Source organism: Hippoglossus hippoglossus, chromosome 18 (assembly GCF_009819705.1).
Source record: "Hippoglossus hippoglossus isolate fHipHip1 chromosome 18, fHipHip1.pri, whole genome shotgun sequence".
In the NCBI taxonomy this organism is placed as follows: domain Eukaryota; kingdom Metazoa; phylum Chordata; class Actinopteri; order Pleuronectiformes; family Pleuronectidae; genus Hippoglossus; species Hippoglossus hippoglossus.
The window spans coordinates 4,347,219-4,375,198 of NC_047168.1; the positions used below are offsets into that span (position 1 = coordinate 4,347,219).

Genomic DNA, 27,980 nt, shown 5'->3' on the forward strand with positions numbered 1-27,980 from the left:
ATTAGGAAGACAAGGGTAGACAAAAACAAGGAGGGGTAGAGAGAGAACAAGAGATGATATTTGGAAAGACCAAAGTTCAGAAAGGAGGTGAACTGTAAAGGGCAATAGCCGGACAGAAAAGAGAGGTCATTACTTTAAAAGGTGACAGATTCTTGTTCGGCGCCCAGCAGTGCAGCTCTCCTCTTGTGATCTGAACCACAAGTCAAGGCGAAACCTTTCTACAAACATGCTCTAAAATATAGTCAAAACAAGGAACAGAAAAAATCGGAGAAGATCTGAGAAAGAGAAGAGAAAAAAGAGAAGTTCCCTGTTCAGCATGTCCACGGCGAGCACACAACGAGGAAGGATACTTGAGCACCAGCTTCTTAGCCATGTCCGTTGAAGGGATGTACCAAGGGTGCATCATGAGGAACATACGCACCAAGGAAGCATCCTTCAATGTGCCCTTCTCATCTGAAACACAGAGACAGGGTGCCACTCATCATAAAGACGCGACAGCTCAAGTATCATCTGCTGTATCTGTTGTGGTCGTCACTGTCTCATCACCAACATGCACATTTATACAGAAGACATTTTTCTACACTTTCCATGTAAGACTTAACTTAGTTTTTTTCTTGATTATCGCTGGATTCAAATTAATTATTTTTAGCAAAGACACAATATTTGAATAACCAACCAAAGGCTCTGATGCAGGCTTCCACCAGCTCGTCCACAGTGGCCGACTGCTCCGATAATGTGGACTCCATTGTTCCTTCCCTCTCCGTCTTTCCCCTCGTTTCCCTGTGATTGGTTTGACTCTCTCGCCTCTTGCTGAACAACAAAAAAAAGAAGATGAAAGGAAAGGATCAAGGTCGGGCAATTATGCACAAGTAGAAGAGTCCTGTGTCGTCACTTATTTTGCACGCTGCTCTTCACTCTGACATTAGCAGCGGCTGTTTACATTCAGGGCTGGTGTGCTGGTATTTCCTGTTCAATTTAATTGGGATTTCTTCCTGACAATCCCTGCTGATGTGAGGGCTTGATTTAACAAATTCAAGGTGTCAGAGCTCGTTATACTCGGAGGAGCACAATTTAATTAGACAGGCTTTCAGTGGAGAGTTCATATGTCTTATTGTGGTTTAGAAGTCCGAGGTTTTATATTTGTACTACTCTTAGCTATCTGAAGGGCTGAGAATTCATTCAGGTTTTTGTCTTAGGTTTAACTGCATGGCAGTATATAAAAATAGATTATAAAGCTTCTCTTCAACCAGATACATTTAAATGTTGCCTAATGCATCAGTAATAAAAATCAAATCAATAGAAATAACATAATCACTCACCCGAGCTGTTCCTCTGCATTTACAGTGCTTTTACTTTGGATAATTTGATAATAATTAAGTACAATTTGCTGATAATGCCAAGCATGTTTTAAGTATGAATAAACTTGAAATCACCCAGTCTAATTTAAAACATAAATACAATCTAAAATATTGGACTGGCACTTTCAGTTCAAGCCTTATCGTTACCTGCGTTGGTCTTCAAACTCCCAAAATGTGTGAAGTCTACATTCACACATCCATCCCTGCTTGATGAGTATGAACTATGCTGACATGTGGCACGGAGGCAAACTCCACATACAAATAAGGTCATATCTGTGGCAGAATGTGAAGGCATGACAGTTCAGACAACAGCGTTGACCTCAATATGGTTTGTCAGAAATAAAACTGATAAAAAAACCACATGTGCAACTCAGGAAACCACAATTTTTTATCTGCTGTTGACACGGCCCGACGCAGCCTGCGCTGTACAATACCATAGAATCAGTATATTATTATATATATAATATTTGGACACGCAGCACACGGTGACATTTACTTCCCTTATTTATTTTGCAGCAGGCAGTTAAGAAAATGTGCAGCGGTATTTTTCTGAAGGATTTCGAGCTAAGTCCTGACAACATGAAACCATAGCAACCACGGCTTAGTGTCCAGTCACACTTTCTCACACACACACACACACACACACACACACACACACACACACACACACACACACACACACACACACACACACACACACACACACACACACACACACACCTCTGTGCACGACGCAGCATGTGTGCAAATGCATGTTTTTACCTCGAGAAGTGTGGTAAACGAGTAGGATCAGCCTGAGGGATGAGCATTTTTTCCCTGCTCTAATCCTAAATGCGTTTATTGCGTCTGAAGAGGTGAAATACACTAATCCTATCTTATATGTAGGTTACAGCTCGATCTGGTGGTAAAATAGGAGATTAAAAAAAAAAGCCACTGGATATTTTGGCTCACTGCAGACAAGCATGAAGGCAGCACTGAGGTTGTGATCGAGGGACAAAAGATAGGCCGCAAAATCCACTGCAACGCACCCGTGCTCCTGTCGCGTCTGCTAACGGCTCTTCAATGGTGTGGTTTTGTGTCAGAGTGTTGGAAGGGTGTGATGAGTATGTATCTATTGTGCATGACACAATGAAGCCCACCACTACGCTGTCTCTGCTGCAGCGTGGTGGGCGGACACACTCAATTGCAGGCTTCCCAAGCTGTCTCAGGCACACACACACACACACACACACACACACACACACACACACACACACACACACACACACACACACACACACACACACACACACACACACACACACACAGGAAGAAGAGCTGTAAAACCTCCAAGAAAAAAAGACCATCAAGACCTGTGTGACCTTGCTCAGCAATATTTCTAAATCACGTCCTCAGCATTGATAGGTGCCACTGCTCACATCTCATGAACACGACAAGAAGAAAGGTGGCCTTGGAAGTCGGTTATTGCCAGACTCATTCTTTATTGATGAGAGTCACCTAGAGACTGAGGTGTAATGGATCTCACCGTGACAAAATCCGCATCTGTTTCAGGTCTTCAGTTTTACAGTTAAGGTCAGAGCGGGCTGCCCTCCACGGCCGACTGAGGATATAAAACCACACTTTGCCCGCAGATGCAAGGACGCACTGTTTCCATCGCTCAGAGGCCATTAAATTGAACAAAAGATGACATGCCGGTGAGGGGGGGGGGGGGGGGGGGGGGTCTGTACCACCTGTGCAAAAGCAGAGTCTTTTAACTGAGTTTAGTCTGGCACTGCGGCACGATGATACCATCTTGACAATACAGTCGAATACACCATTCATCATACCGCTGACAGGAGCTCTTTGTCACGACCCGGGGAACCATTCTATCTGTGCCTTTCCGAGAAGTTAGAGAGCGACTGGCCCTCAACAAGACGCTGCCATTCAAATATTTCACCCACGACCTAAATTCAGATACCGTCTCTGCAGCTGTGAAGTGGCGGATTGATTGTTCGGTGGCCCACACTGTGAGGGCTTTGGTGTCATCCTTCGGTTGCCTGGTGACGACGGTCCGGTGCCATCGATCAGGCAGATTAGGGGGTGGGATGGGGCACAGCAGGGATAAAGGGAAGTTTGACAGGTGCCTGGTCAGTCCTGGCTGTCCGGAGTCTGCGGCGCGCTGCCGGTCTAGTGGGCAATGAAAATGTCAAGCCCTAAGGCTAAACAAAGACAGACACCTTCTCTCTGCTGTCCTTTTTTTCATTGTCACTACTGTAGCCACAAAACATGAGAACCACTTTGTAACAGCTCACTTTTAACCAGATAAAAGCAACACAGGCTGAATCACTGAATTAATGTTTTTCCCGCTTTTGAAAATATCAATTTTCTTGACATAGATACCCTATATTTATTCACAGGGGCTTGCTATAGAGTAGGCAGAGCAGGGCCTCGAGCTGAGAGTGGGCCCCTGAGAACCACTGAATACCACAGCAATAAGTGAAAACCCTCTGAAATTCTATGATGGGCTACATACAGGAGACTGCAACGACACTGCGATCAGGAACCCCCTAACACGGCCCCATGCCACTAGCTTTCAGCAAAAAGCTTCCTAAGACTAGGGCGTCTATAATTATATTTATGCACAGATTGCACTTAGTTTATAATGTTGATACTAAAAGAATTGTTGGCAGATTGGAAAAAATGTGTTTCTTGGGGTGTTAGTGGCTCGGTTTGGTTCAATGTAGGGTCCCCCAGGTCCCTTTGGCCTGGGGCCCCCAAAGTCCCTTGAAAGGCTCCTGTATACATGCAAGGAAGTGGATTAGACTGTCCACACTTAAGATTATCCAAAGTGTGTTTTTTCTCTTTCCAATGAAATGATCCATTTGGTGCCAACATGCTTTTCCCCTGTTTAAATCACATCAGGCCATGCTAAATGTGTCTTCTCACAGAGCCCACACATAAGCAGGAAATTGGCCGATTATATAAATCTTCATCCTCCCTTCATGTCTTAAAATCGACAGAAGCACTGATTGATGATAAGACCCACACACACACACACACACACACACACACACACACACACACACACACACACACACACACACACACACACACACACACACACACACACACACACACACACACACAGAGAGAATGATATCCATCCTCTTATTGGTATTTCCATAATGGGCTCATTACCATGCTGGTAAATACCCAAAGCTAATGTATGTGTCTCTATATAGACATTGATTTAGTTTTATACTCTCCCTACTGACACTTGGGTAAATTTGATTGATGATTTCACAGATAGTGACTCCTGAGCCAAAAGCTGTGGATGCATTTATTCACTCTTGGGGAGCTGTTAGGCTCAAAAAGGCACCCAGAGTCTTTTCATCCCCGAACACAAACATGTGAAAAGGTTCAATTGCCAGCATTGTGGCAGTCGAATACACCATGTGGGGATAGCAGTGTGGGTTGGTTGGTCAGTCCATCATGTCAGTTTAAATTGACTGAAGTGATGGACGGACTTTAGATACATCTAATGAGGAAAAGTGGATGGATCGCTGCGGTTTGGGCTGAATTGCTTTGAACACTATTAGATAGATAGATGGGCATGAAAACTGGGGCAGTTATTCATCTTCCCCTCAGGATGAAATGTAATAAAGTCGATGATTCCCAGACTCCCCTTATCTGGAGCCACCATAGGGTCAAAACTAATTTTGCGGTCCTCATAAACCTCAAGAGTACTGATGTTTTACGCTAACCAAATATTAGCATACTAACATGTTGAAATAAGATGATGTAAACACATAACTGTTCGACATCAGCATGGGTTATTTATTCATGGTATATATATTTTCGAAAAATATTCTCTGCACTTAATCACACCAGTGGCAGTGTTGGTGCCTTTGTCTCGAACATATTTGTCACATTCCTCTTTATTTCCTGTCACATAGGAAGCACCACATCATTCACTGGTAAAACAGCTATCTATCATATGACAAACCCAACAACACTAAAAGCATTAAGATCCAGCAGCAAAATATATCTAATACATATAAAAAAAAATGTACAAAGTGAAAATATCATATTAGATTTAGCCCCAGATTTTTGGTGAGGGCCAGGAACCCTGACTTTGAAGCTTGTTCTTATCTCTCTGTCGTTGCGAGGCCTTGTGGCCACAATTACAAGACAGCAAAGCCACCTACAAACACCACTTCTTCACATTATCTCTTGCACAACACCTCCTAGTTTTGTTTCAGGAAGTTGTAGCAAAGGTGTCGCATGACGTGACAGATATAGTTCACCAGAGGGGCCCTACAGAGCGGCTGGTGGCAGGCTCTATTTACAGACTGCTGGGTACTGAGAGCAGGAAGGGAAACGCTTCCTTTTCCCTGGACATGCAGAATGCCACATCGGTGGGGGGGCACTGGCTGCAAACTGAGATTAGCAGCCGCAGTTGCTCCTCAGGGGAAGGGGTGGGTGGCGGTGGGAAGAGAGGAGGAACAGGGGGAACGGGTGATAAAGGGAGAGAGACTGGGAGGCACAAAGAGGGCGTACTATATCCTCGCTTCAGCTCAGTCAAATGTGAAAAAACTGAGTGAAAGAACTGAGAAATGAAACAGGGAGAGTCACACATGATGGAAAACAGCATGAAAATACATGCAACAAGTAGCTGGGAGCACTCCTGCTAATGTAGTGTATGCAAAGTTTTCATAATGTTGAAATAACAGAAGGAAGTGCAGGGATGACAAATATGCAGATTTCACAATGCCTTGCTGAGACCCAGCAGCTGCCAGAGTTTAATGTTTTATTATGTCCTCCGAAACAAAACAAAAAAGTCACGCATCCTGTCCCACATCTGGCACGCTCTCGTATCTCACATCTCAACTTTCGGACTTCAAATGAAAAGCCTGATGTGTGAAACCGAACAAGGGGCAACTGCTGCAGATCCCATGTGCCCTAATATCTGCCCCCTTCACCCCCAAACACAACAATGTATCATTGTGTCGCGCTGTTTTTGCTGCTTTGTGTTGAGGCTTCCTGCTCAAACTGTCTGTCCTTTTACCAGATGTGAAAGTTTGCCTCATAACAAACACCGGAAGGGCGTGTATGTGTGCCTGTGTGAAATGTAACGAGCGTACTCTTGGTATAAATAGTCTTGTACGGAGTGGGCACATCTTTTAAACACACAGTCGTTTTTTCTTCGACATGGTTTTTGTCTAACTTTTATCTTTCTCTACATAAGAGTGTTTCCTCACTTTGTGCGTCCCCCGTCCCCGTCCCCCCGACGCACATAACTCGTTGTGTGATGAGTGACAGATGAGGGCAAGTGGCGTATTGTGCAAAAGAGCAAACCTGACACATCATCTCTTGCAATATGTCCCTTGCAGTGAACACACGTGATTTCCACCAACTGCCAAAGTATTAATTTCTGAACAAGCCGCAGCCAGAGCTCACTTTCTGGTGTTCTGTAATGCTGAAGTCAGGAATCTCACTTCCTGTTATTACAGAGAGTTACATCAAGGGTGGTTACATATGATTTAATGACAGTATACTACTCTGAAATCTGAGCCTTTGCCAGTAGGATGCATTATCTGACATCAGATGATTGTGAAAATTGATAATTTGTGGATAATTTCTTCCACAATACTGCAACATTTTGAGAGAAACCATCAAATAACTAATTAAATAAGTGAACAGTTGAACATAAATCAGTGTGATAAGAACTGTAAATGACAGAAGCCATCTTTTTAGTTTGGTCTATACTGCATCCACTAACATGAAGGTGGAGAGACTTATGACCTTTTCTGCAGCCTGCCACCAGGTGGCGATCAAGACAATTTGGCTTCACTTTTGGGAAGCAGTCATTTCGCCCATCTTTTATACAGTCTACGATCCCTACTGGTTGCCTGACAAACCTGTTTCTAGTTCGTAGGCTCATATGTAGCATGTAGCTCTTGTATATAAGAGTGATAACTATCTTCATCTCACTCCTGGCAAAATGAAACTCAACATATTTCTCAGAATGTCAATTTGTCAAGTTATTGTAGTAGATTCAAACCAATGAAATGAAAGTCACCAAAAGGAAATGTAATCTACACTGACAATCCAAATGAATGCATTTTGTGTTTAGTACTAATTAGTGTAATCAGATTCAGCTAGTAATTCCCAGTATGAGCCATTTCAGCTGTCACCTTCCCCGTGTGGCTGCAGGAAAACATCCACCCAAAACAGCCGCTGCAATGCACTGCATTGCTGAATCCTTTAATTTCCACACAAGCATGTTTTCTAAGACATATCTGTGGCTCACAGAGCAGAGCCCAAACTGTACATCTGGTGAGAGATGTGCTCTTTGCACAGTGTTTATCTGCTTCATTTCCTCCTGCCTGTCAGAGTTGCCTCACTGAGCTCTATGGTGTTGTTTATGCATCAGTCCTCCTGAACTACCTTCATGCTATATGTGTAAATGCTGTTGCACATTCACAGAGCTCTTCATTACCCCCGCAGGCTTTTGAACATTTGAACATTTTGAACAGGCTAGTTCCTGTTTATGTTGAATTCCGTTAATTCAACTCGCATCACTTAGAGAACCACAAAACCCACAATTTCCTGTCATCATAATGCACCATTCATTAAGCGAATTCAGACAAAGGGTGGAAACGAGGTCACATTGCAAACACGGCGAGTATGAAAGTATATAACAATAGAACAAACAATGCCTCCGCCAGGACCAGTGTCAGACAACATACTTCCCTCTTCAGAGTAAAATATTCAAATTCATATAAAATGATCTGCCCCAAAATGTAATGGGTTTTGGCCTCGCCTCCTCTTCATCCCTCCACTGAGTTTGGAGCAAATCGGTTCAGCACTTTTTGAGTAACGTCAACAGACACAGGGGAAAACATGACCCCCTGGGTTGTTTGACAGCAAGTGCAGGATACCGCAGGCGTTGTTTTTTCGATTCCCTTTCTGAAAGTAAGGCGTGCCAAACACCTGTAGCACAGGGGGGAGTGTGCAGTCAACTGAAAACTAATCGCAATTGTGCAATCACCATCGCCACTAATTCACTGCCGGCAGTAATCACTCGCTAAGATGCAGCACCAGTGACTTTTAATGCACCCTCCTTCCAGGCAAATCCAGTCTTGCGTTTCGCCCCCGACTGATTTAATTCCAAACTGCGGTTTGATTTATAGCTCTTCAGATCCGACAATTTCCCTCCCCTGTCTCCCCCCCTGTGCTGCCGCTTTTCAGCGCCTGTCCGTCTTTAAAGAGAGGCAGAGCAGAGTGCACCGACAGACTGATGTGTTACAGGGTCTGTGCCATTTCATGGGCGCTGCAGAGGTGACAGGAGAATAGGAGGGACAGAGGAATGTACCTTTGGGGGCGGTTTACTTTTCGCAATTTTTGAAATTGTTCGTAAGGGGTCTTTGCACAGATATACTTGACCTTGTCTGCATTCAGAGATGTCACATCCACCCATAATTGTCATCGTTTTACAATCACTGTTCTAAATTGGTGGGAGTCAAACCAAACTGATTCCAGCTCTGCCTACGCTGCATCTTTAAATTCTCTTTAATGGTGTTTAAATCATTTAAAAACCCCTCTGTAAGAAATGGTTTTGTAGAAAACTTTTTTTTGGCAAATGCAGGGGAGGGGGCTTGTTGAAGTTCTTTGAATTCCATTGTTGTCACTTGCCCATGAGCCAAACAACCACTGCACGGTTTTAATGAATGACTCCAAATATGCTTGGTGTGAATGTGACCTGGCAGGTTATGTGTGAAAAAGATGATGCAGGCAATTAGGAGTGTAGCACACGAGCCTCTGGAGGAATAGATGGGATAGGCTAATGAAAAATGAGATAGGGGGGAAGAGACAGTGGCAAGTGCGTTGGACCATACACCCCAATCGTGGGAAACATCCAGCGAACATGCCTGAGCTGCTGCTCTTGTCTGCTCCCTGTAATTATTATCTTCTTTCCCTAATTTTCCTCTTTGTGTAGATCGATTTGTTTCGTTTTTCGTCTTCCTCGCTCCTGTCCTTCTGTTCTGCTTGATAGTTTATTCCTTCCTCTCCTCCTCCCCTTCAAATGTGTTGCTGTTGGTGCTTCGGCATAAAGCAGCAGCCATTCACAATGGATCCAATTATGGCTGGCTTTCCTGATAAGTGCAACAGTGCCGCAGGTTGAGGTGGAGGAGGCGGCTGGAGGCAGTGCTAAATATCAAGGGTGGCCACTCCAGAGGACTAAAGTAATTGCACTGCAGCAGCAGACGAGAGAGAGAGGAGGAGAGGGAATGCAGAGGCTTTTTAAAGAATCTCCTCTACTTTTTTACCACTAATCTGTTGCTAGGTGCTTTGAATCCTTCTTCTTCTCAAAGCTCTATATCATTCAAGTAAAGCCCCACTTCACCTGTTGGCTGCATGAGACCACAGGGGCCACGGTTTACTTTGAGGTACCTGAAGATCAAATGAGCCAGCATAAGAAAAAATAACTGATTTCAGCTTTTGGAGATAGATTTGTCTGCACACATGTCTGACGTTGATGGCTGCCCCATTTGCATCTAGATGCTTATCTGGACGAACACAAAGGGAGCTTGTCCGGCATTCAAAGCAGGAACAGTCCATCAGCGACACCGAATGCCAAATGCAATGACCACGCTGAAGGGACTTCTCTTTCTCCTGCAGCTGCAAAGGCTTTTCCAGAGAGGCAGCGCGTCGCAGCTTACAAGTCAAATCTCGCTGCTCTGACACCAAAGCCTGGCTCAGTGAGGCAGGAGTGAAGTCGGCAGAGGAGCTGCAGAGCGAATAATCAGCGGCCCGACATACTCAGATGCCTCTTAATCCTCACTGTTCTGAGGGGTGACGAGAGGAAATCACCTTAAGTCATGACAGTGAGACAGCTGCGGCCTGTAAAGCACAACACACACATGAGGAGGCTGGCTGAAAGAGAATAAAGTGAGCAGCTATGGTCTTTCACTTGATTAAATCCGAATCACAATAAACTGGGATGTGGCCTTGGGAGATTATCTCAGCACAGAAGTGTTCATTGGTTATAAACAGAGCTGCCTGAAAGTCAGTGTGAGCATAGCTTGATTGACACCTCAGCAAGCACCGAAAGGTAAATGGTTCAGCATTGACCTCCAGCATCTTCCCTCCTCCCACACGGGCTCAAGCCATAACGTTTGGATTTTCGACACAGACTTTTTTTTTTTACCATCATTCTCAAGCTGGTCAAAGCAGGATGAGGACCCTGCCACTCCCTGGGTCGAATTTTAGGAGTAGGCATCCCTCCATCCTCCCTTATGCTCCTCCTTCCTGAAAACGACTGTTAATCCCATTAGTGATGCAGATCACCAAGAGGCAGGTCTTTACAGCATGTGTGCCATCAGTGCTGTTGCAGCTCAAAGCACCTGAAGATCATATTATGGTAATTCTATTTGGAGTATGTGGCCTATAAATAAAGCTGTTGCACTCTTCCCTGCACACATCTACACAGCCACCAAGTCGTTAGACTGTTTATGAGCTGGAACTGACTGTGAGCCTGTCTTAACAACAATGAGCTCTTGTTGCCAGCCTGCTCTGTAAATGGCACAATTATTTTCATTGTTACACGAGTAAATATATCTGACAGCAGTAGGGTGCAACCCATGCCTTCTTCAACTCTGAGCACAACAGCTGTGAGTAGTTCTTCCAGCGCAAAGTACAAAGATCCGCATCCCTAATGAGTCAACTTAACATTCATGGGGCTGCTGTGGTGCAAGTGGGCATGTCCACGCGTGATCCTGCTGCAATACAGCGGTGCACCGATTATGGCAACATCAACTGACAAAGTGATGACATTTCTTGGAAATGAAGCAAGCAGGTAATGCCTCAAAACACACATCCAAAGTATCACATCTGAGACCCGCCGTGCGTAAAAATGTCCAAATGAGCCCAAACTGCCTCAGTTTTGCTCCAACATGCGAGTTCTGGCGCAATTCTTACCTTCAGAGTTTGAGGGGCCCCATGCTCTGAGAGGAGAGGCTACAGTGATGAACAGTTGAGGAGTGAGCGCTGAGGAGAAGACCGTTACATCACCGGCACCGCCGAACTCTTTGGTTCACCAAGTGGCAGCACCGGGTCCTGTGGTACGAGCGACGAGGCGATGACAGAAACCCACTGGACCTCATCGGTGAAGAGCTGCCCCCGGTTCCTGCTCCCCTGTTTCTGAGCTATGCGGTTGTTGTTGTTGTTGTTCTTTTTTTACGGCACATTAACCCTACAACGCGGTCGCCTCCCCTCCTGGCGCACACGAAGCCAAGTTGTGGATGCGGCTGTGCGTCGGAGCATCTGGTCGCAGTTGGACCGCGTGCCAGCCCCTCTGTTGATGTTCCAGCTGTGCGGCTCGCGACCACACTGCAGAGCCACAGTCCCTCCTGTCGGTGGCAACGCAGCAGCACCACGGCCCGTCCACATGCTGCTTGTGTACGCGCAGCTCCGCACCGTCACACACCATGTCAGTGCAGTGCGTCAGTCCGAATCCGTACCAATATTCTAACAATAATAATAAAAATCCAGGATGCATTTTTATCAAATTGAGTAAAAAAGAATCAAAGTGTTGCTGCAACGAGTTAATGGGGAGAAAACAATTGTGTGTTTATGTATTTGTGAATCTATAAAAAAAAATACAGAAATAGATTATTCATAGATTATTAATATTAAAGGGCTCCATATAAAAGGCAGATGGTGATAGGTCAGTCAAAAAGTGAAATAGAAACTAAATGATATAATGCGTCTTTTTGTGTCTCTGGACAAAGTGAAACTCATGCAGAGGTTAAAGGAAACGTGCAGTTCGTCTCGATTGGTTGTCACGGGGTCTTTTTATTCAGTTTTTAATGAAAGGCACCAATCTCCAAATATATATTGTGTCCTATTCTAATTGCGATATTTCCGACAACACTTGAAGGCAGCATTATAGTCCTGCCCTACCAGGAAAAAGAAGAAGAAGAGGAAGAAGAAGAAGAAGAGAACCTTAAGTGACCGTAAGTTCATTTTTAAACTCAACCACTTGTCTTTGTGGTTGAGCCAATGGGGATTCGAATAAGAAAACACAATGGAAGAAGACGTTCTGTGATTTGCTGTTGTCTGTTCTTATTCGCCATAGTGTCTTGAGATCTGTTGTTGTGTTTTGTTATTTCCACCATACATAAGTCTGAAAACATGTTTGAAATAAATTGCTAAATGTCATAAAATCCTTTCTCCACAGCAGTGTGGCCATTCTCTTCTCGAGTCCCTGTAGTTCAGGGGCAGAGGTGAGGAGACCAAAGAAAGGAGGATATCGTTCTTATTACAGGCAACAGCTGTGACATCCGTTTGCCACAATGGACAGTCAGGAGGTGGGGGATTTACTGGAGGAGTGCCTCAGAGCAGCAGCGGCTCAAAGGTCCAGCCAGCCCACTGAGGCCGAGAGGCTGAACCACCGCAGCTGCACAGGTCAGACACAAGAGGGTGCTGCGGTGTAGGAGAAAGTCAGGTGTGGGATTTAGTTTGAGGATCAGAGTTTTGGTGGTGGAATTACGCCGACTTGAGCGGCTCCACACACTCAGTTTGTGTTGAGAATTCAAGACAAAGGCTTTCTCTGCCAGTGCTCAGCGAATCCAACATGCAGCTGGCGTGAATTAGAGGGGATTTCCTTTTGTTTAGCTCTTCAGTGGCACAAACTGGGACATCTTTCATTGTAAGCTTCCTTCTCAACCCAGTATATCCCAGTCCCTCTGCATTCCCACTGCCCACTTATAATATGTCTCCAGCAAAGGAACAAAAAGACAGCTGAACAACAAATAAAATACTACATTTTACTGAGTATTTTAATCCTAAAATAACACTGACGCAATTATACCACACAAAATACCTAAAGCAATGTGTAGCAAGATACAGTTGGAGCAAAAACTAAATTTCCTCACCAGTAATCTCGCCAGCTTTTTCTGTTTGAATTGCCAAATGTACAAAGCTTTCTGGTACAGCTAATATTATTTGCATCCAAAAGTTTACCGAGTATTTTACCATTTTGTACGGGTTTAGGATTTCAAGATATTTTCACTTTCAATTAAAAAATTGCACTCGCTCTTATTTTCTGTAGACTCGCTGTCTGCCGGACTGGCCTCTCTCCTGCAGGAGGCCATGGACATGAAGTGGCCCTTCGTGCCGGAGAAGTGGCAGTACAAGCACTCAGTCAGTGCAAGTGACAAAACCAACCTCAGTGACCTCATCAGCAAGCACCTGCCTCAGCTACTGGTAATAATCACAAAGATAAAAAGTAATTCCTCTTGTTTTCTTGTGGTGAAAACAACTCACGTATGTTCATTTTGTGGCCAGGCTGTTTTAAAGGCTTCCATTGTGGCTCGGGAAGCAAGCACTGCACTGGCAGTAGTCTTCTTGGTGGACCGTTACCTCTACTGGACAGACGAGTCCACCCGGCTGCTGAAAATCACTAAACTGCTCCACAGGTGCCGACCTGACACACCGGTGGCACCCCAGCTGGTCATACGACAGGCTAGGGTCTACCTCAACTCTGGTATGGTACAGTGTGGTGGAGGGGTGGGGTTAGAATTACTTTTATAGTTTTAGTTTTGTGCTAAATGGATGAGTAACACGTTATCCATCAATGTAATGACAGATTTGAGAAATCATAGTGGTTGATGTAAACGCATAACATGGAAAATAGACGTGAAAAGGCCTTTTATTACCTTGTCATTATAACACCTTTTTATTATAGAGATATTTGCTGTGTGCTTTGATAATGCAGGTTTTGATAAATGTGAACATAATCATCATCTTCCCTACAGGCAAACTGCAGAAGGCAGAGTACATCCTGAGCAGCCTTATAAATAATTGCGGGGCCACAGGTAAGGTCCTTGCTATGTCATTTTAATTGCCTTTATTGGCAGATTATACTGTACGGTATATGCTAAAATAAATAGCATATGAATCTCTATTTTACAGGTTGTTGGGTGTACCACACTGAAAGTGACAGGACTCTTGTGCAGGCTGTTAGTGTTCAAGTGCGTGGAATGATTTTGCAAAAGCTGGGTAAGATCATTTTTAAAATAAAAGAGAGAAGAATGACACTGACAGCTCTATATTTTAACAGCCTCTTCACTGCTCTGTTTCAGGCCTGTGGCTTGAGGCTGCAGAGTTAATCTGGGCCTCGCTGGTCGGCTACTATTCACTTCCTCAGCCTGATAAAAAGGTACCCTAGAAACACCATGTCGCTGATGCAGTGGGACAGCAAATTATGAGTTTGTGAACCTGCGTGACCCAGTTTGTACATGATTGTAAACCTTTGCTCGGCCTGTCTGTTTATTGTATAGGGCATTGGAACCTCCCTAGGCTTACTGGCAAACATATTGGTGTCAATGAATGATGAGGACTTTCACACTTTTAGGACAAATCAAAATATTGAATTGGTAAGTCTAACCGCCATAATTTATTTTTAATACCATTGGCTTTTTATAAATTGGTTTATAAATTTGTTGTTGTGTTGTTTTTGCCGCAGTCCTTACTTGGAAATGTGAGTCATCGTCTTCTTTCAGCAGCCCAGGCAGCGAAGATGGCAGTGGTATACAGCCAGTACACGTCACTGTATGTGTTGACGAATGTGGTAAGCCATTCACCTGACTGGGCACTGAGTCATGAACACCTGCAATTGACAGAAATTAATAAAGTCAATTTTATCGCAAAACAGACATGGTAGCTTACTGTAAAGCAAAAGGAATTATTCCAATAGGAATTTCTATTGACAGACTTTTTTTTTTCTTCAGGTAACTCAAGGGACCTGCTTGTTATCATACAGTTTTTCAGTGGAGTGCCCCAACTCACAAAGACAGTCTTTCCTCCAGCAGGCTCGAGAGGCATTTTCCATCGGCTTACTCACCAATACGGAGGGCAAGCAGGTCACCAGCAAGCAGGAGCTTCACACCTTCCTCAAGGCTGCCTTTTCCCTTACTGTCACTCACAAATGGCTTGGCACTCCTCAGAAGGTTGTAACGCAGGCGACACAAGCTTGCCATAAAGCTTTAGCCAATTTCTATGATTACTGTCATGCAGATAACCAAGACAAAGATAGCCTCTGTGCTGAGATCATGCAACTGGTCACCCAAGTCAAGCTTCTGCTGCGAGTGGAGCCTTTCTTTAATTCAGACAGGGGGTCTTTCATTCCTGACAACTACAGAAACATCGCAGACACATCAGTCAATTTTACTCTGGCAGGTTTCTCTAAGTTGATGCAGAGATTCCAGAAGTATCATGCATCGCTCTGCGAGACAACCAACTCAAATTGTAAGGGAACTAAAGGCGAGCTAGATGGGGCGAGGCTGTGTATAACTGCGCTGGGGACAACCATGGATACACTCAACACAGAATGTAGCACTGAGGCCTGCAAAGTGGCAAAAGGTACACAACAAGGAGAGGAGCCACATCTGAGAGGTTCAGATTCATCTGCTGGGCATCCACCTCAACAGTCTGACCAGAGTACCACTCAAGGAAGCACAGATGAACTTGGCTCATCATGGCAGAACTTCTCCTTGAGTGGTTCAGGGTCTTCTTGGCCCAGCAGCAGTGGATACGTAGGAAGTAGTGCCACAGAAGCGGGAGCAGATGCCGGGAACCAGAACTGTCCGACCACTGAGGTTGACGACAGCATGCTCCTGTTCCCTGACAAAAACATGAAGCGAGACTTGCATGTCTCTAGCTCTACTGTTAATTCCCATACAGTCCCAAGACTGGCAACACCTGCCACTTCCTCCTCCAATGTGAGTAGTGATTCAGAAAAGTTTGAAGAGATCCAAGCTGGAATAGAGACACTGGCTACTGAGGAGGATTGGATGATTGATGCTGCTGGTGTAGTGCAAAAAACATTCCTAGCTGATGGCGAACTACAATCTTTATCCCAGCTAATTCTTATAACATCCTCCAGCTCTCTCGGTGACAGTTTCGGTTCCCAATCATCATGGGAGCAAATTTCCACAGACCTTACCTCCCCCACTAAAAGAATACCTCAGCTATCTAACCAATCAAAAGCAGGAACCAGCCAAACCAGCAAGTCATCTGAGTCTGATGGGAGCTTCCTCCTCTTAGAAACACTTGATTCTGAGACCACTGATTCAGGCCAAGTTCCCACGAACAAGGAACAAATAAGGGAATCCAGAGTTTTGTCCAAGCCACAAAACGTGGAAATGAATGTTGACCCAAATATGGACACTGAAACTGACTCTGTATCTGTAAAAGCCGCTACCAAGAGCTCTTTAGCAACCCCACACCCTAACCTTTCCCAGTGTTCCTCGACTGAAACTTCCACGGATAGTTCATTTGACATAGTAGAGATGATTGAAGTCTCTTCCACAGAAAAAGTGAATGTTCCTCAGAGCCCCTTGTGTTACACCTGCCAAAATCAGAGCACCGCAGGTGGTGTTGTCCCTAAGAGACCATATTTGCTGTCACAGAAGGATTACCAAGCCCTACTGGCTGGTGTTTGCCACGATTGTCTGATGAAGAGGTTGCACAGTGACGAGACACAATTCAAACTTAAGGAACACAAAGCTGTCTACAGTAAGTATGAAGTCCTATTTAAGGATGTTAGGTATGGCTAGAAGGCTGGCAGTGGTGGGTCAGTTGGACCTCCACATTGGTCCAGGCTGAATTATCTACATTCATGGTCCTCAAAGCATAAAGCGTGTTGATTTTGGTCGTGCCCAGACCTTTACTGTAGTGTCACAATCAGGTTGATTTTGGGGGGGGGGGGTTAGTTACAGTAAATATCTTGACAACTATTGACAGCTATGATTGATCGCTTTAAAATTTGAAAAAAAAAAACAGCTGTGTCTTAAGCAGTACATAAAACTTGGGTTGTAACGGTCTCTGAATATCCCAAACCACTAGGTGCTCTACATTTGAAGTTCTCCAAAGCACAAGGAGTGTGGACGGCAAGGGAGACCTGTGTTTACATCGGAGAGCCAATGGGGAAGAAGGGCAAGCAGAGAACCGCAATATGGGTGCAGTTTTTACACCAAGAGGAAAGGTTAAGCAGGTACGCGTGGTGCACATTCTACACACAACCAGACTGGGATGACTTTAAGTCTCATTCTGTCGTGTTAATGTCCGCAGTTACGTCGGGAAGGACTACCTGAAGCCGAAGCAGATCCAGTTTCACCTGAGAGATGTGGAGAGGCAGATGACAGCCCAGTACTATGTGACAGAATTCAACAAGAGTCTCTACGACAAAGATGTCATGGCTCAGATCTACTTCATTCCCTCAGAAGCACTGTTGGTGAGGCCGAATAATAAAGATGCCAAACATACAACAGATGAGGAGGAGGAGGAGAAATAGCAGATACATTAATATTAAATTTCCCTTATTCACATAATACCACTTTAATAGGATCCCTTACACATATATAACATTAACACTGGAGACAGCAGAGTGCAGGATTGCCTGCAGCGGCCTTGAAGCAGTTTTGTTCAAAACTCATGTGTAATTCCCCAGTACACCCTTCGGTTTACTGCTGTTAATATAGAAGGTACTATAAAATGTTGAATGGGGAAAATGGAAATTTATAATACCACATTGGCTTAGTGATACAAACATTTGCTTAGTGATATTGTGTCACCCCATCAGATCGAATCAGACCAAATAAAACAATATATGCCCTTCAATCATTTACCATTTTAGCATGAATACTAGTTCTTAGTATAAAGTCTAAATAGTAAAACTGCAGTTACAGTTACCTTTTTTTTCCACTTCATATTACTGTTATGGTACAAATACATATGACTGTAATTGTGTGTACATTTCCTAATGGAACTCAGCCTTTCCTCTTGTGAATAGATTTTGGATGGCGATGAGATCGTGGGGTGTGTGTCAGTAGAGCCCTACATGCTCGGAGACTTTGTCAAACTGACCAACAACACGGGAAAGAAGGACAAGAGTTTCCAGGCCACAGAATATGGCCTTGCCTTTGGACACTTCACCTACATATTCTCTGACTACCAGGAAGTTGTTGTAGACCTGCAAGGTATGTGTGTGTGTGTGTGTGTGTGTGTGTGTGTGTGTGTGTGTGTGTGTGTGTGTGTGTGTGTGTGTGTGTGTGTGAATGTGTGTGATGATGATTCCCCACAGCCTGTAAATTCTTGTCACTTTGAAACGATGTTACTGTCAGCCATCTTTTTTTTTTCACAGGATGGGTGACAGCCAATGGCAAAGGGCTTACCTACCTCACTGACCCCCAGATCCACTCCACCAGGACCCCTCGGGGCCCCTCCAACTTTGCTGCCAGAGGCCTCAGGTACTTCCTGGAAGAGCAACACGGACCCGAGTGTAATGATATCTGCCAGCTGCTTCAACTAGCTCCAGTGGTCGGACAAACCCATGTTCCCACCTAGAAACATTGAGAAGTGACACATATTGAAAGTTTGATTCCCCACTTAAGTGAAAAAGATTATGTTTCAGCTTTTAAATAAAATACGAGTATAATACATTTCATGCAGTTTTACAGGTTTGCACAATTTGCACAGTGTATGGTATTTTTCAGCAACATTTCAACAACTATTCAAGTAATTTCAACCAAACTTGTTGGGAGTGATGGGGCCCATTCAATTTAGGTGTGAATGCAGATCAAGGGGTGGATCCCAGGAATTTGTTTTCACTTACTTTATCATTGCTTTAACTTTAACATTTTTCAACATTTTCCCTAATTTTTCAGTGAATAATGCACAAATCTATATTCTTTTATAATTCTAGTATAAGAACAAGACAATGTGTAGGATTGTTTGGCCTTGGTGGAGGTATGCTCTCTACTGAGTGCAATTCTAGTGTGTGTTGTTATTTTGTTAGAGAATATATAGTTATAGTTCATATAGTTACTTGTCAGGGTTGTTGTTTGAAAATGCGACATTTTGTGATAAAGCTTCAAAATTAATATTACTTCTGTTTGAGTATTTACTGTCTGTTCACGACACATGACACAGCAAATAAAGTTTTGTACTTCACATAACTTCATTAGGAAAATAATTTACTCTGTAGGACTGAGGCATGGAGAGTAAGGTGAAAGGTTCCAGATACAGCCTCACCTGCACCCAGCTGTAAATCATAAAAAAAATACAACTGAAATCAAATAAAATGCTTCTGTTGGTTTGTTTTTGAAAATGTATTTTTGTATCTTTTGCTGTTGCATGTATGTAATTGGATTGTTGTCTAACTGGACTGACAGTAGGAGTCACCTGACACAGTGACTCACCTGACATGTCGGCACTGTGTAGATCCGACCTCACGTGGCTCCTTTTAATGCTCTTGTGTAAGGTCTCCAGCCTAATGCAACAACAAAAAAAGTATCCCTTTTTAATTAATAATTCAACATTATGTTTTGCAGGTAAATAAATAACCTCGCAGACATTGGTAATAACTTGTAAACATACAGTATATGTTAATTGTAAACAAGTTTTAAATGTAAAAACATAATGGGTTTGTGATTTGGTGAAAGTGCATGCAACGATATTGAGACACTGTAAATGATGAGAATTAAATTGACTGTGCTACTTAAATCAGTGTCGTTCAGTCAGTCAGATAAGATTGATATTGTTAAAGATTTATTTGCAACTGACAAACATTCAATGTCAACAGTGTTTTGATTATAATAATGATCATTGCATCTCCTTGTTACAAAACTCCACAATTACACAATAACAAACTTTTTTCTGTGTGAGTCGCAATACTGGTAAAGCACAGCGTGATGCCTTTGTTCAATAAAGTAAATCACTGACATGCAGGTGCTCCAGTGTCAAGAGTGCAGTCACACACACACCTTCACATCATATGACTGTGATGTCACTCACGGGGCTATTAGCACACACACACGCTTCCTCTCCACTCCACAGAAAACTCCAGTTCTCGGTTTAGGGTTTCCCACTTTAGCTGAGACAAACAAAATTCTTCACCCCTGTCCCACTGAGCCCTGGCACCTACAGACACTCTCTTCAGAAGCACTTTATTGAAGTAAGCGTCACTAAATATATCCGACAGGTATTTGCATTCAGTGCATTTTAGGTGAATATGTTATAGGTTTGGTTGAAAAATATGGGTAGATGTTGTGTTTTTATAACAATTGTACACACACTTGTCTTCTCCAGCGAACCATTCTTTACATAAAGTAGAAGAGGCGTCATTTGGGGGAGGAGACACTGACCTTTACAGCTGATGTGAGCCTGATAACAGAAGCTTTTCACTCAGATGCATGAGGATTGTTTCCTTTCATAAGGCTCAAAGGGTTAAAAATAAAACCTGGAGGCTGGACTTTCTCCTGGAGCCTCAGTGTCAGCGTTTATAAGGAAGTAGCTCCTCTCTCAAGCACCAGAGTGTCTGTTTTGTCCTGTGAACCGGAGCGTAGAAAACCTAAAATATGAAGATCTTAGCGGTTTTCGCTTGTGTACTGGCAGGCTGCCTGGCTGAGAGGCCCCACGCATGCTGTAAGTAAAGCACCAGATACAAGACAGATGTGTATTTTATATCGCATTTCATTACAGGCTTATTTAATGCCAATTTTTCATTGTTAAAATGTAAACTTTATTTAAATAATGCAGTGTTATACCTCCCTACGTTTTAATACAGCAAGTCCTCCTCTTATGAGTGGAGCCCTCACTGTGGTGAGTGTTTGTTTTAGAGTGTTTTTTTTAACCTGAGAGCAAGTACAACATGTAAACTCACTCATAGTATCTGTCTCCAGTCCACACAGAATGAAAAGCTGTGGACCTACATCCAATACGAGTATGATGCACTGGGACAGAGGATCCGGCTCAAGGAGCTGGGCAGCTATGAGAACAAGAGCTTCACCTACGATGCTCTTCTGCTCTTCAGAGAGGTAACCAGAGCAATGACAGTATCAGCACATGAATTTGTTCTGGTGAGCAGTCGCCCCTGAACCAAAGTGAAAAGTCAAAGGGAAATTAGCGTTTAATTGAAGTCAAAGCACAGAGATCTGCACCGGAAGATTAGTTCATCAGGGGTAGCCTATATACACATTCTAATTCAGATCTCATTATTATCTTCAATGGGAGATAAGATTTGCCATAGAGGGAAGTTCATGTGTATTTCAGTTATTGCAGAGGGAATCAGGACCTTGTTTCATTTGTTTTCAAAACGTCTAAAACGATCTTTCTAATACTACTCACAGGTGTCACAATAACAAACCCACTCTCTCATAATAGTAATCCTCATACATTCAACTTTTATCCTTCAGGCTATCATGTATGAGATTAATCACAAAAACCGTACATGCAAGAAAAGGCCTCTGAAGGCAGACTTCCAGCCCATGAGAATCCCCAAAACTGCAACTCTGCTCGGCCAGGCTGTCTTGGGCAGCTCGTCTGGACCCGGACAGGGACTCCTGATCAACACATGGATGGGAGATCTGCCCGACAAGCAAGGTGAGAGTGAGCATGTGAAGGTTAGAGCTCGTCTGTTCATTCACATCACTTCATTAACACCATCCCTGTCATGTCCGTCCCTCCAGGAAAGTACCTGAGCACAGTCACTGAATTTGGATGCATTCCTGTCAGCACTGTGTACCAAACTGACAAGTTCGGATGGGTGCTGACAAGGTACGGAAGGATTCAAATCAACTCTACAGCCAGAAACTATTTCAATCCTGCCAGGTGTTCACTATGTCCCCCTCTTTCTGTTCACTAGCTTCTTCAACAACGTCATTGGGATTTCGGACCCGGGTCAGCTCAACCCTCCGGACTTCTGCCCAGATGCAGAGATGAAGGATGGTGCAGAGGAGCCAGTCGACTTCGTCAGCTTGTTCCTTAAAAAGTGATAACGACCTCCTTGAACTCGTGTCTCAAACTGTCTTTGAGATTTTGAATGAAAATAAGGGAAGCCACTGAATCAGAGTTGCACATTTACTTCTGCAAAAAAATTGTGTAATTCAAAGCTTGTCAGACTAAATTTTGCAGAATTTTTCTTTTTTATTGTTGAAGATGTAATTTTTTCATATCACCAATTGATTAAAAACCTGTGATGTAAATTGTCAAGACTACTGTGACTCTACATTTCATTTTAGCACCTTTTCCCTTTTACACACACCAAATAAATGTGACTCACTGTCTGCTAGAAATATTAAGCTGATCATTTGCTAACATGTTCAACAAAATGTCCTCTAGTGGTTGAAAAACAGTTCATACAGCTTTAAAATCACCAGATAACTAAAGTTGTCTTCCAGACATACACAGTGTTGCTTCAGTGAAAAATAAACCGGCATCAGTTTTCTTTTACAACATGCCCCATCTGATCATGACTGTACATTACTGCTAAGTTAACAGGCTATTGTCTCATAATCTGTGTGACCACATGCATTTTTATTATCAATTAGACTACTAAACAAATGTGTCTGTGTGTAATGAAAATATACAATACATAGAATCATATTATTAGGAAACATTAGAGTTCACAGAATCTACATTTCATCAGAAGAAATGCCAATCTACAGAGAAATGAACACCCCTAATGTTTTTCCTGTTCAAATGTATTTCTAATACTCAAAGTTCAATTCTGATCATTTACTTCATAATAATAATACATTGTTAATAATTTTCACAAATGTTCATAAAGGAGGATTTAAAGTGGTGAAAGCCCAATATATCATATTTCATGGATATTGATAGAGAAAGCTAGTCACATTCATTCAGACAGACAATATGGAAAAGATCTGAACCCTTACTTTCTTCTTTTGGTGCCGATGCCTTGAATATTCTCCTCCCTCCATCAGTTCCTGTTGAAACAAAGACACGGTTTTCCTGAGGAAATCATACAGGCACCAGGAAACTACCATCAAAATCTTGTTTACGGGAGAAATGCTTTTTTTGTCAACTCTCCACAGGATTTCAATTTGAATTCTGTTGTTTTATTTAGAAATTTTGTTAAAGCACCACTATGTCACATTTTAACACCCTCCTCTACAGACAAAATAAATTCAAAAAGCCGGTACTACGATTTTTAACAATGTATGTACCTAGAATAGGGAAATTGACTAAAAGTGATGAAATAATATTTCAGGACAGATTCCATGCTTTGGACACCTTTGAATTCCCCTTTTCTGGTGACAGGGCAGGTCTGTAAGCTGGAGGCAGCCTCACCCACTCGCTTATAAGGAAGTGAACTCTGTGAAGCAGCAGTAAAACGTCCCTCCCTGCGTATCTGTCAACAGGCAGCATGAGAGTCCTCGTCCTGTTTGTGTGCCTGTCAGCGGGCTGCCTCGCTCAGAGACCACAACGATGCAGTAAGTAGCCTTCACAACACAGCTAAAGTCAAATTTGCTTTAATGGATGCTGTCCCGTCACAGCGCTTCACACACCTGTTTTCATTTCAGCATTTGTGAAAAATATACTGTGGAATGTGAAAATTGCTATGTGATATAAAGGCTCCATGTAGGTTAAAACCGCTTCTTTGATTTTGTCAGCATCCCCTCCACAGCTGACCGGAGACCTGTATGTGGTAAGTCTGAACATCTTGTAATTATGCTATCTGTGTAAATGCCAAGTCTCCGGCTGATAAATACATTTGAACGTTTTCATTCACCCTTAATAACTTACTGGATTCATTTTTTTTTTTTTAAAGTAGTCACAGGTGTAAAGTTAAATGAATAATACGATGAATCATTTAAAGTTACAAAAAATGTCTTCATTTCAAAGGCTACCCAGAATGAGAAGCTGCTGGCCTTCGCCAAGTACAGCTACGATGCCCAGAGACAGCGCATCCGCCTCACAGAGTCGGGGGTTTACAGCAATGAGACCTTCCAGCTTGACGTACTTCTGCTCTACAGACAGGTAATGGCAACGCATCTGCTTTAGGAAATGTGATTTACAGCTCAGCTCAGTGTGTAATAGCATCCTGTCCTGTAGCGTGTCATGTATAAGATTAACTCCAAGAACCACACGTGCTACAAGAGGCCGCTGAATGTGGACTTCCACCCACTGGCGGTCCCAAAGAACGCGTCCCTGCTGGCACAGGTTGTGCTGGGCGGCTCCTCTGGCCCGGGACAGGGAATCCTGGTCAACACCTGGGCGGGAGAGCAGCAGATGAAGGAGGGGAAAGGTATAGTAGAGGAAGTAAGAGGGAATGAGACTAGATGTCATGCGGTGTATTGAGGCACTTGACTGTCAGTGATTGTTCCCTTGTTTTTAAATGTCATTTTCTCATGAACCCGCTTGTCTGGTTGCGCTTCCTCGGCTTCCTCGTGATCCGCCTCTCTATCTGCAGCAGGGTACATGAGCACTGTCACCGAGTTTGGATGTATTCCTGTCAGCACTCTGCTTCACACCAGCACAAATGGATGGATGGTGACCAGGTCAGTGCATCAATGAACTATTCAGAAATACTATTTTCCACCAGAAAGGTAATAGGGCTTTTTTTAAATGTATGTAACTATTGTTAAAAGGTCTGCTGTGAGAAACTCGTACACACACACACAACAATATAAGAAACTATTTGTGTGTTTTTTATATATGCTGGAGTATAACTACAAAACAATCTTCACACAGTTATTGACGTTGGCATTCACCGACAAAGACAAACTTTTTATTCCTATTTATAAATACTACATTCAGTTTCTGCCACACTCAACTAACCAAACTCTTCAGTATTGCAGGAGCTTTTGGGACTTCTCGAAAAGTTTTAGCCTGTTTTCACCATCTTTGTGTTTCACCCACAGCTTTTTTAACAACGTTGTCGGACTACTGGACCCTCAGCAGCTCATCCCTCCACCTTTCTGCAAGGACGCGCAGCTGGAGGAAGAGGAGGGACAGGACCCAGCGACCTTCTTTAGCTTGTTTTAAAACACAAGGCTATATTTTAAAATGTATTGTGCACTGTGACCGTACGCGACTCTTTTGCACTGCATTATTACGTATTTAGTGGCAGTCCTTGGTAAAGTAGCAGGTGGGTTAAATTGAGGCCATTTTTCAATCAGCTTTAAATAGTAGGTTTGTTGTGGGTTTAATATTCTCTTATTTGTATAAACAACAGATTAAGTGTACTTGTGTCAGACGTCATTTACTTCAAATACACATGAAGAGAGAAACGATATGTACAATATCATTTCACTTTAACGAATAAAATATACAATTAGAAAATAAAACCTATTGGAGATTTGTTTCATTTTATTTCCTTACCATGAATAAGTTACAGTAATGACATGAATACTTGGTGTGAGCAATAAAGAAAAATGTTTTAACCAATGTTGAATGTTGAATATGTAGTTAATGATACTGATTTATAACAACAATTGAACAATCTCAATATAGTATGATACTATTTTTGCGGGACAGAACTTCAGAAAAGAAGGCAGTTAAATCTGTTTTCTCAACCTACGTGACATCAAAGTTGTTTGTGTGTCTTTTTGACTACTTTCGTTATTTCAACACCGAGATCCCTTACTGGCATCCTGAATGGGTTGGTCTGCTGGCCACTAGATGGCAGCAGATACCAGGTAAAAACAGGGACCACTAAAAGTATTGCTGAGTTGAGACCATGGTTGAGACATATATAGATTTTCTTTAAAGTGAATTAGTTGGCATAAGTGAGTCAGGAATAAAACATATATTCTCTTTTAACAATGATTTTGAATAATTTATTCATTTGGGTTTGTGAACATCCAGAGGTAGAAGGTTACTGCTGTGTAATACAGCGAGGAGTCACTTGGTAGCAGTAATAATACATTCCCCTTAATTCTCCAACCTCCTGCATGCCAACATCTGCTGCCATCGTCCCCGGCTCCTGGGCCTCCATCTCCAGCCACAGCAGCCTGGCATCAGGGTCCTCATCAGAGAACTGGAGCAGAGACCCCGAGCCCCGCAGCACCTTCAAACACTGCCTCAGCACCAGGCCGGCCTTCCCCTTCCCCTCCTTAGACCTCAACAAGGCGTCTATGGTGCCCTTGTCGATGATCAGGTCCACGCTGCCAGAACCAAGGTGCTTGAGAAGATGTGTGCAGTCCAGCTCCACAAACTCAAGCTGAGAAGAAACACTATGAGGTTGAATTGCTTTCGCTTCAACGTGCTCCTTCATGAGTCGTACAGCTACGGGCGATATGTCAGCACAGGTGACCTGCACCGGCACAGGAGAGTGTCTGTAAATACAAGGCCCAAGTGCTGAGGTGCCACAGCCCACATCCAGGACACGGAGCAGAGCATCCGGATCACTCTTGTGCTGCAAGAGGGGCATAATGAAGTCCCGCACAGCCTCAAAGCCAAAGAACCACTCAAAGTTTTTGAAGGTGGGTGTCCGACTGTTGTTCTCAGCGTAGAAACGGTCCCAGGTTGCTTTCTTATCCATGTTTTCCATCAGTTCAGCTACACATAGAAAGAGTGAATTCATTATATTCAGTGGACACAAGCGGTCAAACACAGACAAATATGATGTCTGCAAGGTTCTGACATCCTGGGGAGCTTATGTTGATGGACTCCTCATTTTAAAACGGTTCAAACGGTGCATGTGTCTGAGAGAGACAACCGAGGGGCAGGAGAGGACGAGGGACGTCTCTAGATGGTAGACGATGTGGAGGTTTAGTTTCAGCATAGTTTTTGAAGAAGAGCGCAGCTTTTCAGATTGCAACTCGCGGTCTCTGGTGGCATGAGTCTGCCCACCTTTGATGAGAAGGAGTTGACCTTGTCAAATATATATATATATATATATATATATATATATATATAAATAAATAAATAAATAAATGTCATGACGTAGACACTAACTGAGCAAGACAGAAACACAAAGTGGTGTTATGAGCCATGGTTAACCTACATAAGTTTTGTTTTTAATAGATTTGGTGATGAACGTGATATTAAAACCAGTACTAATAACATAGTGGTGACTTTAATAGTTGTAATGAGCAACCCCAGTTAATATTAGTAGTAGTAATAATAATAATGCTGAATATAGAGTATTGTCAGACATTGATACCTGTTCTTGGGTTCATTACGCAAATTACTGAATTATGCAATAACTAAATTCTGATTTTAAGTTAGTGTAATTATTCAGAAACATCATTTAAAAACTTCCCTTTTAAAAATATCCAAATAAGAAAGTGGAGAGCGTGTGTGTTGCTAAACTTGCACAGAAACACAATTCACATACAGAGAAAATTAATGTGTATTTCATTCAAAACTACTTTAAGCTTTCTATGCGACTGCATCATGTCACAGCTAAACCACAATAGGTGCTAGCTAGCTATGACTGCTAACCCAGTGTCGCTGCTAGCCTAGCTTCGTTAGCTGCTGTGATACAGCCAACCCAGTGTCGCTGCTAGCCTAGCTTCGTTTCTAACAAGTGAGTCAGGCTAACTTGTGTTGCAGTGTCTCCAGGTGGAAACGTACCTGTGAGAGAAGAGTGGTGCCGCACACAGGCGGCAGCAGCTCTCACTCTGCTCAACAGCGTCAAAGATTTGAACATTTGTCCTTCTCCACTTGCGTCTTTGAATCTGTCCACCGGAAGAGCTCTCACTCTGCCCCCGCTACAAAAGTCGACTGTTGTAGTCCACTAAATTGTTAAAGAGACAGCGTCTCCTGCTGTTGTAAACCGACGATCTTCGATAAGGCCACGCTGAGCGGCGGTGACGCGACCGC

The 27,980-nt window shown here is 43.2% G+C and overlaps 5 protein-coding genes across 8 annotated transcripts in view; 3 read left to right on the forward strand and 2 right to left on the reverse strand.

The window, feature by feature from the left end:
• LOC117779283 (RAS guanyl-releasing protein 2-like) overlaps positions 1-15,012 on the reverse strand; it is a 39,476-nt gene extending 24,464 nt beyond the window's left edge. The window contains exons 1-4 of one of the 2 annotated variants that reach the window (XM_034615330.1): positions 14,879-15,012; positions 677-810; positions 351-453; positions 134-190 (exon numbers count right to left, since the gene is read on the reverse strand). In XM_034615330.1, the coding sequence (XP_034471221.1) occupies positions 134-190; positions 351-453; positions 677-810; positions 14,879-14,895 (311 nt within the window). In that variant the 5' untranslated portion in view covers positions 14,896-15,012. Of the gene's footprint in view, positions 1-133; positions 191-350; positions 454-676; positions 811-11,321; positions 11,815-14,878 lie in introns of those variants that run through there. The other variant, XM_034615331.1, reaches the window with a different exon arrangement.
• alpk1 (alpha-kinase 1) lies at positions 12,155-20,199 on the forward strand. 3 transcript variants are annotated; one of them, XM_034615328.1, is made up of 14 exons: positions 12,155-12,358; positions 12,583-12,809; positions 13,456-13,610; positions 13,692-13,890; positions 14,162-14,221; positions 14,319-14,405; positions 14,489-14,565; positions 14,687-14,782; positions 14,872-14,976; positions 15,137-16,922; positions 17,253-17,400; positions 17,478-17,640; positions 18,199-18,415; positions 20,136-20,199. In XM_034615328.1, exons 2-14 carry the CDS (start codon positions 12,698-12,700, stop codon positions 20,183-20,185), a joined length of 3,255 nt encoding a protein of 1,084 aa, XP_034471219.1. In that variant the 5' UTR covers positions 12,155-12,358; positions 12,583-12,697; the 3' UTR covers positions 20,186-20,199. The 3 variants fall into 3 exon arrangements, with proteins under 3 accessions (XP_034471219.1, XP_034471218.1, XP_034471220.1); XM_034615327.1 differs by lacking the exon at positions 20,136-20,199 and adding an exon at positions 18,550-18,845 and having other exon boundaries at positions 12,158-12,358; positions 18,199-18,385; XM_034615329.1 differs by lacking the exons at positions 12,155-12,358; positions 12,583-12,809; positions 13,456-13,610; positions 20,136-20,199 and adding an exon at positions 18,550-18,845 and having other exon boundaries at positions 13,692-13,822; positions 18,199-18,385.
• Positions 20,200-20,457: 258 nt separating this feature from the next.
• LOC117779284 (ependymin-like) lies at positions 20,458-22,392 on the forward strand. The gene is made up of 6 exons (XM_034615333.1): positions 20,458-20,831; positions 20,974-21,008; positions 21,089-21,223; positions 21,602-21,788; positions 21,875-21,962; positions 22,051-22,392. The coding sequence occupies exons 1-6, from the start codon at positions 20,765-20,767 to the stop codon at positions 22,178-22,180; spliced, it is 642 nt and encodes a 213-aa protein (XP_034471224.1). The 5' UTR covers positions 20,458-20,764; the 3' UTR covers positions 22,181-22,392.
• Positions 22,393-23,488: 1,096 nt separating this feature from the next.
• LOC117779273 (ependymin-like) lies at positions 23,489-25,594 on the forward strand. Its single transcript, XM_034615317.1, has 6 exons — positions 23,489-23,641; positions 23,822-23,856; positions 24,054-24,188; positions 24,264-24,456; positions 24,622-24,709; positions 25,073-25,594. Exons 1-6 carry the CDS (start codon positions 23,575-23,577, stop codon positions 25,194-25,196), a joined length of 642 nt encoding a protein of 213 aa, XP_034471208.1. The 5' UTR covers positions 23,489-23,574; the 3' UTR covers positions 25,197-25,594.
• cskmt (citrate synthase lysine methyltransferase) lies at positions 25,519-27,969 on the reverse strand. Its single transcript, XM_034615316.1, has 2 exons — positions 27,732-27,969; positions 25,519-26,711 (listed from the first exon to the last, which is right to left on the reverse strand). The coding sequence occupies exons 1-2, from the start codon at positions 27,805-27,807 to the stop codon at positions 26,029-26,031; spliced, it is 759 nt and encodes a 252-aa protein (XP_034471207.1). The 5' UTR covers positions 27,808-27,969; the 3' UTR covers positions 25,519-26,028.
• Between the last annotated feature and the right edge of the window lie 11 nt (positions 27,970-27,980).